At 43.6% G+C, this 13422-nt stretch overlaps 2 protein-coding genes across 3 annotated transcripts; one reads left to right on the top strand and one right to left on the bottom strand.

The window, feature by feature from the left end:
- The first annotated feature begins 260 nt into the window (after window positions 1-260).
- Window positions 261-12388, top strand: CDC20B (cell division cycle 20B). 2 transcript variants are annotated; one of them, XM_083576337.1, is made up of 4 exons: window positions 261-1068; window positions 1957-2028; window positions 6369-6440; window positions 11397-12388. In XM_083576337.1, the coding sequence occupies exons 1-4, from the start codon at window positions 1006-1008 to the stop codon at window positions 11613-11615; spliced, it is 426 nt and encodes a 141-aa protein (XP_083432463.1). In that variant the 5' UTR covers window positions 261-1005; the 3' UTR covers window positions 11616-12388. The 2 variants fall into 2 exon arrangements, with proteins under 2 accessions (XP_083432463.1, XP_083432464.1); XM_083576338.1 differs by having other exon boundaries at window positions 781-1057.
- On the bottom strand, window positions 7518-10348 carry GPX8 (glutathione peroxidase 8 (putative)). The gene is made up of 3 exons (XM_083576322.1): window positions 10091-10348; window positions 8762-9023; window positions 7518-8091 (listed from the first exon to the last, which is right to left on the bottom strand). The coding sequence occupies exons 1-3, from the start codon at window positions 10307-10309 to the stop codon at window positions 7928-7930; spliced, it is 645 nt and encodes a 214-aa protein (XP_083432448.1). The 5' UTR covers window positions 10310-10348; the 3' UTR covers window positions 7518-7927.
- Window positions 12389-13422: the final 1034 nt, after the last annotated feature.

Raw genomic sequence — 13422 nt, 5'->3', positions numbered from 1 at the left:
ATAAAATAAAATATTTAATGCACCATTTCTGCTTTAAGAACACATTGCAGGCTACACCCACAATAAAACACCAGACTGGAGAGGCCCAAAGTCTCAGTGCTGTCCCTTGCACAACTCAGCCTGTGCCTCTCTTTGGTGCTCCGGTTGTGTGTTCATGTTTTTAAATTCAATGCTTGTATGTTTATTATTACGTTCAATAAAAATCTTGGAAAAGAAAAGAACTAATAATTTGCTGCCCTTTCCAGACAACGCCCCCCCCCTCCAATCAGCCGCGGTGGGGGCTTGTTAGGATCGCGTCTCAAGTTACACCAGCCACGTCCCGGGGAGCACAGCCTGGAAGGGATCTTCTCCCAGGAGATCGGTTGGGGAAGGGGGCGAGCCAGGCCCTTCCGCGCTTCTTTGCCCGCCGCCGCGCTCTTTGGCGCTGCTGTTACCTGCTGTACCCGCGCGGCCCCGCGGCAAATAATGGAGGAGTTTCCGCGTCGTGCAGCAGAAGCGGGGCTTTGCCCGGGATCGGAAGAAAAGACTGAAGGGAAAGAGGAGGAGGCGGGGGCCGCGCCGTCCGGGCGAACGTCGCGCGCCGCCGCGTTCCAACGAAGGGAACCTCCTTGCATCAGAACACCGGTTCAGCCAATCAGGCGTCGGGGCAAGGGATTCCCGCTCTACTTGCCGCTTGTTCTGTCTCTTTAAATGGTTCCAACCGAGGAGAGACCTCAGTGGAGATTGGGAATAGGGTAACGCAGCAAGGGGGTTCTCTGCGGAGACAAGCAGCAGGTGGGCATAGACCGGAGGAGGGGGAGAATAAGGCAGCCTCGGGAGAGCCTCTTGAGAAGCAGCAGGCAAGATCAGAAACTCCTCTAGTTGTTTGGAAACATTCATTCCTCTAGCCTGGGGTGGAGGGGGGGGAGAGGATTCCATCTAGTGGGGGCGGATCAGGAAAGAGAAGCGATTGTTCAGCTCCAGCAGAGCTAGCTAAGTAAGAAGCCAGCAAGCCCCTCTTCAGAGATGGAGTGGAAGTTAGAAAGATTCGCAGCCCGGAAGGTCAAGACGGATGAAAGTGTGTTGTGGGTAAATCTACGTCCTTCAGTCTCTCTCCGCACCCCCATCACTATTTTGTTGTTGCTATCTTTTATTTACTTTTTTTACATATATATCCTGCAAAATTTTAATTTCAACACTCAGTAGAGTGATCTGAATGCTCAGTGCATTAAGGACTGGCCAGCTTTGCAATCCTACCCGTGTCTGCTCAGAAATAAGTCTTATTTGAATTCAGTGGAGCTCCGTCTCTCTCTCTCTCTCTCTCTCTCTCTCCCCCCCCCCCCCGCAAATGAGGTTAAGATTTCAGCCTTAATTAAAACTTCACCTATTAAGGGTGCAATCTTATGCACATAAGACTCGGGAGAAATCTCTTGTTTAAAATGGTGGGACTCATTTCTGAATACACCCACATTAGTTCATGATGTTAGGGGAAAACTACAGTGGGACTGACTCCTGAGCAAACACACATTAGATCACTGTGTTAGAAAACCTTTGGAGGCCAAGACGGGGGAAAATAAAGGTCAGTGCCTCTAATTATTATTATGATGGGTCTGTTAGGGTGTATGCGGCGCTCCTTAAAAATAAGGACCATCTAATTCTAATACAATAAATTGCAAGTTATGGAAGGCTACACAGCCACACAGAAGTTCATTCTCTTTCCCAATCAAGATGTGCTTCCAGATTAGTTAGGATGGGTAGTTTTGTTTTGTTTTTTTACAAAACCCTATACAGAAATGCTGTCCCCTGCACCATGAAATGTAGGGGAGGGTGTATGCGAAAGGTCACTAGGCCTGGGCAAACACAGCACATGGTTTGTTACAAGTCACTAAGAATGTGAACTGGCATCTGCATAGTTCAGACCTGATACCTAAAGGTTGAACAGCGTTATTGTAACATCTCTGTTTGTTTGCTTTCTAGGAGAAAATAATGAGAACTTTGGGGACAAACCTCCAACAGACCAGAAACCTAAGTTTGCAGATTCTGGCTAAGGTGAGTGTTTATAAAACTGCAGAACTGACTTTGCAAGCTTTTGATTGCCTGCAACACTTTTGTGTCCTCCGGAAGAGAGTATGGGAAGTGATAGGCATTGTGTAGTAGTTGTTTCCTCCAGTATAAGCTTACATGGATGTTCTAGGAGCCAAAACAGATGAATGTGTTAACAGTGTATAAATGTTGGTTGTGGCTATTTACTGTTGGGAATGTTTGGTGGTAGAAGCAGTGCTTTGTTCTGGGGGGATGCAGGGGTACGCATACCCCTAAACATTTTGTGAATCTTGGTACTTTTGTCCATTTACTGTATTTATTTTCCCTAATTTGAACTATAAAGTGGTGATTTTCTTGAGTCAAAATGAGAGTACCCCTACACATTTTTTTAGGGGGAAAAAGCACTGGGTAGAAGCAATTCTGTGTTGTATGTGAGAAGGAGCAGACGCTGAATGTGAACACAGGAATGTACCGCTTTGGCAGTGCAGTACTAGCTGGCTGTTTTGGATACCTGTTGTTTTACAGCTGCTGGTTGCACTCCATACTGTTGCATTCCCAAACACCGCAAATGTAATGGGAGTGCGCCCTCTTGTGAACATTACTGGGATGCCCAGCTTTAAAATAGGTGCTTTAAAATTCCAGATTTATTGCCTTGGCTCTGCAGTCAGAATCACTAAACCGTTCTTTAACCACCTTGACAACAGGATATCTTTTAATTTTTATATTTTGGATGTCTTACCCGCTCTTTATTCACGGGGTCCTAAGGCAGGTGGCAACGATATAAAGGTAGTAAAGTCAGTTAAAATGATTCAGAAGAAAATGGTGGGTTCTAATCTATCTATATACATACACAGATGTATATAGTTGAAAGGATGGGGCAAAGAGGTGTGTTGCCTGCATATAAGAAAAGCTATACAACAAGGGTGCCCGTTGCAGCTCTGCCCAGCTTCCCTGTTGTCGGAGTGACCCTGCTGTGAAGCTGTATCTCTGTGTGTGTGGTGGAATGGCAGTGTATTGTTAGCTGGATGAATATCTGAAAGGCACCAGCTGACATTCAGCTGCCAGCCTACGGCACATATTGTGATCATCGGACAACCGCAGGGGTTTGTATAATAAGACCTTCGAAAACGTTCTGGCATTATTTGAGCACACTCATTAGCTGCTTTGCAGAGTTCTGAATGTCACAACAGTCTTCTTCAAGCATAGTTGTTCAGAGCAACAGTAAAATAAAGGAATAAAGTGATTTTTATGAATGGGTCTGGTCACCCTGAAGTGCTTGAGAGGTTCTGCAAACTAGGATATATCTAATCTTAATGAATGTAACTTACCCAATATCAGTGACTGCATTAAAAGTAAATCCATTTCCATATATGCAGGGCACTGGACACCTAATATTGATGCCCTCTACAATATTCCTTTCATTATCCCATGTTGTTTTACTTCTGCACTGGGCAGCCATAAAAAGGTTCTTGTAAGCAGCCATTGCCAACTTAGTGCCCTCTAAGCTGTTTCAAACTACAACTTCCATCAGCTCCAGCCTCTGTGCTGGCTGGGGGTGATGGGAGTTGCAGTCTGAAACAGCTGGAAGGCACCAGGTTTACAAAGTCTGGTCTAAAAGCGTGCACTATTTCTGAACAGCTGTTTATTTTAACAAGAGATGTCGTTTCGTGTAGCATCTCTCACCCTGGCATATCCATTTGATTCCGTTTGACCTCTCTCTGTGTGTTTGTGTGTGATGGCTTGGCAGTGTACTATTAGTTAGCTGTTGTACCTATTCCAGCAACTAAATACACTTCCATATCATTGCATGACCATGCGTCATAGGCTAAATGCTTTCCATTTGTCTCTGATGGAAGAGGATCGTTAACAGCCACTGCTGGGGAAACGTAGAGCTGCACGCTGCGGCTCTGGAAGTGAAACTGAACTTCAATAAAGACTTTCGTACTTAACAACGAAGCGGCGTTGGTCCTTTGTGAGCTGGGACCTCGGGCAGCTCTGACACCACCAGTGCCTGCGGCGTTGTGAAAACTTGCAATAAGATAGTCTGTTTCTGATCCAACTGTCGGCTTTTATGCATTTGTTCCCTGTTCTTTCCAACTCTGGGCAGTTGCTTGACTCATCTCTTCCAGACTAGCTTGTCTGCTGAAGTGAATATATTGCCATATGGTGAAAGGGAAGAAAGGAATAACAGTAGAAATAACAGCGATGGCCAGGGTGGGGAACCTCAAGCTTGGGGGCCAAATGTCGCTCTCCAGGCCTCTCAGCTCCCCCAAGCAGTGCCCCCTCCCCAGGCCCTGCTCTGTGATGTCCTTGAGTGTTTTGGCCCAGCTGGAATGTGTCCTTGAATTGCAATTATGCCTCTTGCTTGCCTGTGTGAATTGTATGTAGAAACCTCTGGCTTTTGCATGGCTGGAATATAGCCTACTGTACGAAGATTAAGAGGGACATGAATGGCGCTGTGGGTTAAACCACAGAGCCTAGGACTTGCTGATCAGAAGGTCGGCGGTTCGAATCCCTGTGACGGGGTGAGCTCCCATTGCTCAGTCCCTGCTCCTGCCAACCTAGCAGTTTGAAAGCATGTCAAAGTGCAAGTAGATAAATAGGTACCGCTTCGGCGGGAAGATAAACGGCGTTTCCGTGCGCTGCTCTGGTTTGCCAGAAGCAGCTTAGTCATGCTGGCCACATGACCCGGAAGCTGTACGCCGGCTCCCTCGGCCAATAAAGTGAGATGAGCGCCGCAACCCCAGAGTCGGCCACGACTGGACCTAAGGGTCAGGGGTCCCTTTACCTTACAAAGATTAAGAGGCACACCTGTTGCTCCACCTACTGGCATGCATCCCCCAAAAGGCAATGTGGTCCTCAAATTGGGAAAAAAGTTTTCCATCTCTGCGCTGTGGCTTTGGGAGTCCAACGCAGGAGATGGGGATCTAGCCCCTGAGATCCTCTGGCACAAAGATAAGTCGCATCCTTGGTAGATTAAGCAGACTTAAGACTGTCTCTCCTCAATGCCAAGGATGTTTATAAGGATCAAGGGATTTCAGAAAAGTGGCATTCAGAAGCAATGTCATATACAAAGGGGAAACTCTCAGTCAGACTGTATGCTAAAGACTTCTGGAGGACCCATATCACTGGCGTGTGCAAGTGTCTATTACAAGAGAAGTCACTGCTGTTCTGAAATTCTGCTTTTTCTGCACGTGCAAATTATTCCCAGTGTGTAATGGGAGTATTTATAACCAGCAATGGTTACATTCATTCTTTGTTCCACATTCTAGTCTGCATTACCCTTCACACATGTACAAAATATGCAAGAGAGATTCAATGCACATTTGAGCCTCATGTTTCAACACTAAAGTTCACACAATCTTCTCCACGCAATCTTTCAATGTGTGAGCCAACCCCACTGTACAACTCTGCACAGTGAGGTGTTTTATAGTGTTCTTGTCTCCATCGTTATTAACTTTCGGGGGAATCCCTGTTTACCCAGGTATCTGGTGGCTGAGGAACACTCCTGGCAACCCCAAGATCATTGGTGGAGGAATATTTTTAACTGCTTTTAGAATGTTTTAAACTGTAGCTGCTTTTAGATTTTATTTTATTAATAATGCGTTAACTGTTTTAGAACATTTCTGCTTTGCTTTTAAATTGTGCCTCTGTGGCACAAGGTGGGATATCAATTCAATAAATAAACAAAAATATTCCCACTTGACACCTGCAAGCTCAAACAACTTCAGAAGGAGTTCTAATCATGTACCAGTGTATGAATACCATACAAGGAGGATCTTCTCCCCTATTGCCATTTAGGATTCTTCCTCAACTTGGGAAGAGCTTTAGACATGTACATCGGTACACCAACATAACCCCTTCTGATGTAGCATGAACATGGGGACATCAGGGAAGTGTGGCAATTCCATAGCCACCTCCACACCTTCTTTCATCATGCTGAGGTTTGTGGGGGGTTTGTCATATGTTCCCTCTCTGAATAGACTATTTCAGCAAGCAGGGTATAGTGGTGCCTCGGGTTAAGAACGTAATTCATTCTGGAGGTCCGTTCTTAACCTGAAACTGTTCTTAACCTGAGGTAACACTTTAGCTAATGGGGCCTCCTGTTGCCGCCGCGCAATTTCTGTTCTCATCCTGAGGTAAAGTTCTTAACCTGAGGTACTATTTCTGGGTTAGTGGAATCTGTAACCTGAAGCGTCTGTAACCTGAAGCATCTGTAACCTGAGGTACCACTGTATTAGGATGTGATATTGAGCAATTGCTAACTTCATCTGTTCAAACAGCATGGGGTGAAATGTTTGAACTGCTGAGTTTACCAAAAGCCCAAATAATCCTTATCTATACAGGACATGACTGACACCAAGCAGCACAGGAGACAAACATCACAGGTGGATGATCAATATTTCCCAATAACTGAGGTACGGATTCTTTTGTATGGGACTCCCAATATGAACTGTATTGGTAACCTACCATTCTCCATGCAAAATAAAGTAGAGAAACAATTATTACACTTTTTAGTTTGTTTGTTTTTTTGTAGTATGCAGAGGAGAACTTACTAATGGTTAAACTTGCTATGCTCTTACACTGGTATTTATGAATGGCCTGCCATGACCATGGGATGTGGAGGGGAGGGCATGCAGGATATCTGTCAGCAAGGGACTGTGTTAAGGAAGCTTTTGACATCATGACAACAGTTTCCCCAAAGTCAGCATTTCTTACTGGACCTGTAGGGAGAAAGGGTGTCCATTCATTTGTAAAGGTTCCTTTTTGGAGTGACTACTGGAGTAGAATCTGAACCTGAATTTGGGGGCCCCAAAGATTGACCACCAAACTAGGTCCTGTCTGTGTGGCCCCCAGAAGAATGTAAGACGGAACTTTTGCCACGCTAAACACTGACAGTTGCCCCACCTCTCTTTTCACCAGAAGTCCCGCCTCCTTTTAAGATCGCATTCCATAATTCTGTTTCTTGGTCGTACTACAGCAGTGATGGGGAACCTTGGGTCAAATCTGGTCCTTCAGGCCTATCAGTCTGGTTCTTAGGAGTCTCCCCCCCCCAAAAAAAAACTTTTGGGTGGTTATTTCTGTAAACTCTGGAGTTCTTCCAAGCCTGCTGAGACCTCCCTCTTGTATGTGGATAGTGGTGCTTTGGTTTCTTAAGTGTCCACACTCACAAGACTGAATTTGCTATTAGTATGTAGGAAAATTATAATTTCCCTCTTTCCCCCCCTTAAGCAGTATGCTCCAGTTTACTCGATAGTGCATCATGTAATAGAAAATTATTTTGGAAACCAGTGTATAGAAGAGAACACTCCAAACAGACTTGGCTTATTCTATCTCTTTTTTAAAAATAAAACTTCTTCATAAAAACTATTTACATTTTTTTTATCCCCCCCTTCCACCTCACCCCACCCTCCATGGAGCATGCATTTTCTGCTGTTGTTGATAAAATGCTAGATTTTATCAGCTTTAAACAGAATGATTCAATGGCAGGACAATTTCTCACACTGTACTTTCATTATTGGGTTAAATAGTGTTACTTGAGTTATTTGGAAAATGGTGTTTTAAGTAACCTGCTGGGAAAGAAAGAATACCTTATTTTGATTCGTCTAGGACAGGGGTAGAGAACCTGTGGTCCTCCAGATGGGACTACAATTCCCATTATCCATGACCATGGGCCAGATCCAGGGCTCAGTTGGGTGAAGTGCACAGCATACCGATCCTTCTCTTTGCTCAGGTGGTTTAAGAGCTGCTCCTTAAACAGAAGAGTTTTCTGTCGAAAGCTACCAACATTTTGTCCAGTAAGAAAAACCACTGCTTGTCCAGCTTTTACCATTATTAAGCAGGAGTGTACTAAGGGCCGAGGAGAGATGTTGCCCTGTGGAATCCAAAAGGCACATCAGCTTTGTCAAAGGTCTTCTCTTTTTTTCAAAATGATCTGCCTAACCAGAGCGGCTATATCTGGCTTGATGCTTTCTATGGGCTCTTCGGGTGTCCAGAACTTCACGACTTTCCCATCTGGGCTGATGAGATACTTCCAGAAATTCCACCGAGGCATAGCTTTGGAGGAATCTGCAAGAACAGCACAAGATTAGTTTGTATTGCAAGCAGAAGGGGCGCCATTCAGATTTTTAAAAAAATTAAAAAAACAAAAACAAAACCCCCTTATAAGAACAGAAGAATGTTAGAATCCTAGAACTGTAGGGTTGGGCTCCAAGGGTCATCTAGCACAACCCCCTTGAAATGCAGGAATCACAGCTAAAGAATCCCTGACAGATGACAGGAGACCCAGCTGCTGGCTCAGGCCAGTGGTCCATCTTAATCCAGTTTCCTGTTCTCACAACGGCCCACCACTGCCGTTTTCAGAAACTGGTATTCTGAAGCATACTGCCTCCAAAAGATGCGTCAAAGTGCCACTGGTATCAATAGGAATGATGTGCTTAGCTCCCACTGATTCTCTGGACCGCCAAATTCTTCCTCCTGATGAATTACAGTAATATGAAACTAGGCTTCTGGAGCTAATCGTTATTGCTGATCAACACACAATCCATAGCTGCCTTTCCACATCTCTGCTCATCTCTCCACTTTGCTCAATTCAGTGGGGTTAGGATTTCATCTTAAGGGCTAGAATCTTGGTGGTGGTGTTAAAAAAACAAGATTCTTGGGAAGCTGGGTTCTGTGTCCACATTTTGTTTGTTTTCCTGTCCACTTTCCCCCTAGAGGTAACGCTGTACATGCTTACCTATTAGAAATTGAAACGCTGGCGATGCTTCACTTCCTAGAATCTTTATTTTCTTGAAAATGGGGAAAGTGACTCTGTAATTTGATTTTGCAAGATATTCAATCCGCCGGCTTGTGTCTGGCTCCATCTCCCCATACTGATTACAGGGGAAGGCTAGCACTGTGAAGTGGTATGGTCCAAACTCCCTATGCAGTTCCTGCAGCATGATGTAATTTTTTTCTGTGTGCTGGCAGTAACTAGCCACGTTAACAACCAGAGACGCCTTCAGGGAGACAGAAAACAGGGCAGTGAGAAAGAAAGAGGATGAGAGACTGCTTATGCCGAGGTTAACAAAATGGCTTTACATTCTGACCATCTCAGCTATTTAAATGTAGGAAAAGTATACATGTTCAGCTAAGCTTCAGTTGCAGAAAAACAGCCATCCATCTATTCAGCATTGTTTTAGCCACTGGCTGCCACAAAGTAAACTTCTTCAATTGCAGGAAGGAAAATATTAGTACCAGTGATTACTGCTTAGGACTGTTCTCCCCTACTCTGGAGAAATTGCAGGGATTATGTAAACCATTAGCACGACTTCAATTCACCGAAATACATTGGCCAGATTATTCCTAATGTTAACAAAATCCAATTGTTCACAGTAACAGATGCATTTTTTTTAAAAAAAGAAATGGGACTATTAAAAAGTCCAAGAATCAAACTCATCAATTGTTTGCATTTCACAATAGTTAGCCATTGGATTCTGCAGACGTTTGCAGCTTCTGTAATGAAACAAGAGAATCATTTTGATGACTTACAAAAAAACAGGCCTGTTAGAGCAGACCAAGAGTCCAGCTGGATCAGACCCTGTTGACAACAACCAGATGACTCTGGAAGGCTCACAAGCAGCACAGGAAGGCACCCCCCCCCATAGATGCTAGATCAGGAACGGGAAACCTGTAGTTCAACAGGTGTTGCTGAACTACAGCTTCCATTTGCCCTGAACGTTGGCCGTGCAGGTTGGGGCTAATGGGAATTCAAGTCTAACAGATCCTGTTCTAGATGTTCATTGCATCTGATATTAGGAGAAACCTTGCCGTTGCTGAAACTACTTTGTTGGAAGTTAGAACGTCTCCATTCACACCAGCAAATATTATGAACTGTTTCTTGTACTCAGGAGACTTGGATTCCCACTCCCAGTATTCTTCTGACTGCTAAAATAAATCTACATTCACAGTGTTGTTGTTTTTTACAACCAGCCTGCATCTCAAAGGACGTAAAATGTCATTATTATGCACGGAGAAGACAATAGCTCCATGCAAAGATTTCAGAAACAAAATACGTGTCACTTACTTTGCCTCTGTATTTCTCCAACGAAACGGCCCTGCCTTTCGGATCCATCACTTCAAAGGAATAAAAGTCTTTGACTTTGGGCTTTAAGTACTTTAGTTGCAGCAGTCCCAGTATGGCTGTGAACAAAACCATAGAGAAGAAAATGATTAAAATCCTGGTTTTCAGCCTCGAGCTTTTCAAAGGACACGCTGTCAGAGGCAGAGGCAGAGGCGGCTCCATTTTGGAGGATTTTGGGGGAAGTCTCAGCAGGCCTGGAATGTGAAGGAGGAGCTGAAACACAAAACTCACAGGAGCTTGGGAAGGGAGGTGGAAGAGGGAGCCAGAAGGCAGGCTGTGTCCTGTCCCCCCCCCCCGCCCCCAAGCCCAGACTTTGCCTAAAGTTCTAGGCTGCAAGGCCTAGAAACTGGTCTATTCTTTTTCTTTAGAAGAAATTTATTGACAGCAAGTCAGCATTTTAGATCCCCTTTTTTCCATTTAAATGCAATGCCTTCTGTTTTACAATTTGGCAACAAACCATATTTTCTTCTCGCTTTCCTTCTCCCCCACATTTTTCTCCCAGACTGTCATCTGATCTATGGTTATGCAGGGGATTAGAATGTTGTTGTTGTTGTTGTTGTTGTTGTTGTTGTTGTTGTTGTTGTTGTTGTTGTTTTCTTCTTCTTCTTCTTCTTCTTCTTCTTCTTCTTCTTCTTCTTCTTCTTCTTTTTCTCCTTCTTCTTCTTCTCTTGATTGGTTTCATTAGAAACTGGTCTACTCATCTTGCAAATGAACTAGTGGGCATAATCAGATTATCAGAAATCGCTTTGTTAATGTTAACGAGAATGTATGTAAAGGACCTTGAACAGTTAGAAAGAGTAGGCTAGATCCAGGGTAAACAAACAAGCACAGGCATGTCTACTCAGAAGTAAGTCCCATCAAGTTCAAAGAGGCTTATCCCCAGGTTAGTAGATACAGGATTGCAACCAATGCTAGTTGCACTTAATTGCCACTGGGACAAATAGGGCTTTTATCCTGTCAGGCTTCACACATTTATTTCACTGATACCTAAATGCCGCTAACTCACAGCACAGTTTCTATACCAGGCTAATAAATCCCTCTGAGTTAAATTGGTCTTATTTCCAGGTAAGTGCAGACTTACTCTGGAAGCAATCTATAAATAATAATAGCAACAACAATAACTATTGAAACAATATTTGACTGTACAAAACCTAATCCATTAATTTATAGTGTGTTTAATAAATATAAGCAACTTTAAACTATTATGTATCACCGTTGTTGTCACTTTACTGCTTTTTGTTTTAAACAGACTCCAGGCAAGACTTCCTATTCACATTTTAAAAGTTGCCTTGTGAAGAAACTGGCATCTTCTCCAGTTGCTAGTAGCCCAATTTCCACAAGGTGGCAGCAGTCACGCAGCAGAAACCAAGTGGAGCAAGGTTTTGCAGAGAGTCCCACTACCTCAGATGATGGGCCTGATCTGATGAAAATCCATGACAGTTCCAAGTCAGTGTACAGAGAAGGGTGATTCCCTCAAAGTAAAGGGGTTATTCTAGTCATTACTCCATAACTCCAGATTAATAAATGCAAAAAACTTGAAAATGATATACAGGTGGTATTTTAATAAATACCTAATAACCTAGCCAAGATGTAGAAGACTATATCAAGTAAATGCTGGAAAGGCAAACAGTCTGAAGGATCATTTTTTCATTTTCTGGTGGACTTGTAGAAAAGCGACAGGCTTTTGGGAAATGATACATAATGAATAGAAGAATATGTTTAAAATTGTGATCCCCAAAAGTCTGACATATTTCTTTTGGGAATAATACAGGGCGGAGGTCCCAAAAAGTTGGTTAGATTGTTTATGTATGCTACCACAGCAGGCAGAATTCCGTAAGTGCAGAAATGGAAAGAAGAGGTTCCAACAAAAGAGGAATGGACTTTAAAACTATTGGACTGTATGGTGATGGCGAAACTGACGGCAAAAATAAGAGACCAAAAAAGGTGAAATGTTTGTGGAAGAGTGGAGATCCTTTTCAGACTCTGAGAAAATGCTATAGTCAAATGAAATCGCAGGCAGGACTGCAAATATAAGCAAAGGAATGAGAATGATAAAGGAATGTAATGTAGGATATATGTTATAGAAATAAGTATTACATTTAAGGTGGTAGATGAAGGATTTGAACAGAAATGTCATGGAAGTAAGGATGGGAAGTCAAAATGTTAAGGGAATGTTGCATTGAAACTGAACTGAATTTGCTAAATTGTAGGAAAATAAATAACAATTTATGGATCAAACAATGCACAAAAAAGGACAGATCTCTGCTTTCGGTCTCTGTAAGCTGAGTTTGGTAACATGGGGAAACTGTTCAACAATGGAACTACAGCTGACAGTGAACAAAACAGGTGATTAAAGCCTAACATTGTTTTGGTGTAACTGAACAAATAGAGCTCAACTAGTTTGGCACAGCCTGATTAATATTATTACTAGTCTAACAACAACAACAACAACCTTCCACATGTCTCAAGGTGACATTTAAAGACCAGGTTCCTGAAAACCTGCGTCTTCATCTCCTGACAGTTTCCTGAAACTTGACACAAACATCCTTAAAACACAATTAGAAGTACCGTACTTCTCCAGTTAATCTGTGCCAGGAAGCAAGTCCTTTGCACTTATGTGCACTGTCATAGCTGGAACAAGCTAAATTGTCATTTGCCAAAGGTGGGCTGGCTGGGTTTCTGAAGGGTCTGTATTCAAGATGAACCACAAAAGCCACTGAAAGCCAAGTGCCATGAGAAATGTGGGTGGAACTGTGATTTGCGTATGAGCTGGAAATCACCACAGAAAGGGGGGTGGGGAACCTTTCTCAACCTCGGGGCTGCAGCCTGCTGTGGGCAACCTGCCGGGAGTCGCCTGGGACCAGATGCAAAAGCGTTCGGAACAATAGATGTGGCTCTTACTGTAGGCTACATTCCAGCCATATGGAAGTCAGAGGTCACTGCACACCCACCTGCATTGTCTCTCCATCCAAGAAGGCCTTATCTGAGTTCATGGACACAGCCAGTGAGGCAAAAAGAGTTGAGGAGGACAAAGAGTGGCCAGTGAAAAGTGTGGCTGAGGAGAGGGGACACTGTTAAGTTGTGGATGAACATATCAGATGACACAGCGATTCTTCAAACAGCTCTTGTTTATTCACAGGCCAGAACAGAACTGAACTGAAGGGTTCAGCCAGCCTGCTTAAACAGAGCGCCACTACAACGCAACAGTAACCACTTTCTGTAATTATCCAATCACTGAATGTCACTTTCAATCCCTTATTTGCATATGTGGACCT

This window comes from Podarcis filfolensis (genome assembly GCF_964270895.1).
Source record: "Podarcis filfolensis genome assembly, chromosome: 11".
Taxonomy (NCBI): domain Eukaryota; kingdom Metazoa; phylum Chordata; class Lepidosauria; order Squamata; family Lacertidae; genus Podarcis; species Podarcis filfolensis.
Note: the sequence above shows the minus strand (reverse complement) of the source record. Positions and strands in the feature narration are given on the sequence as shown.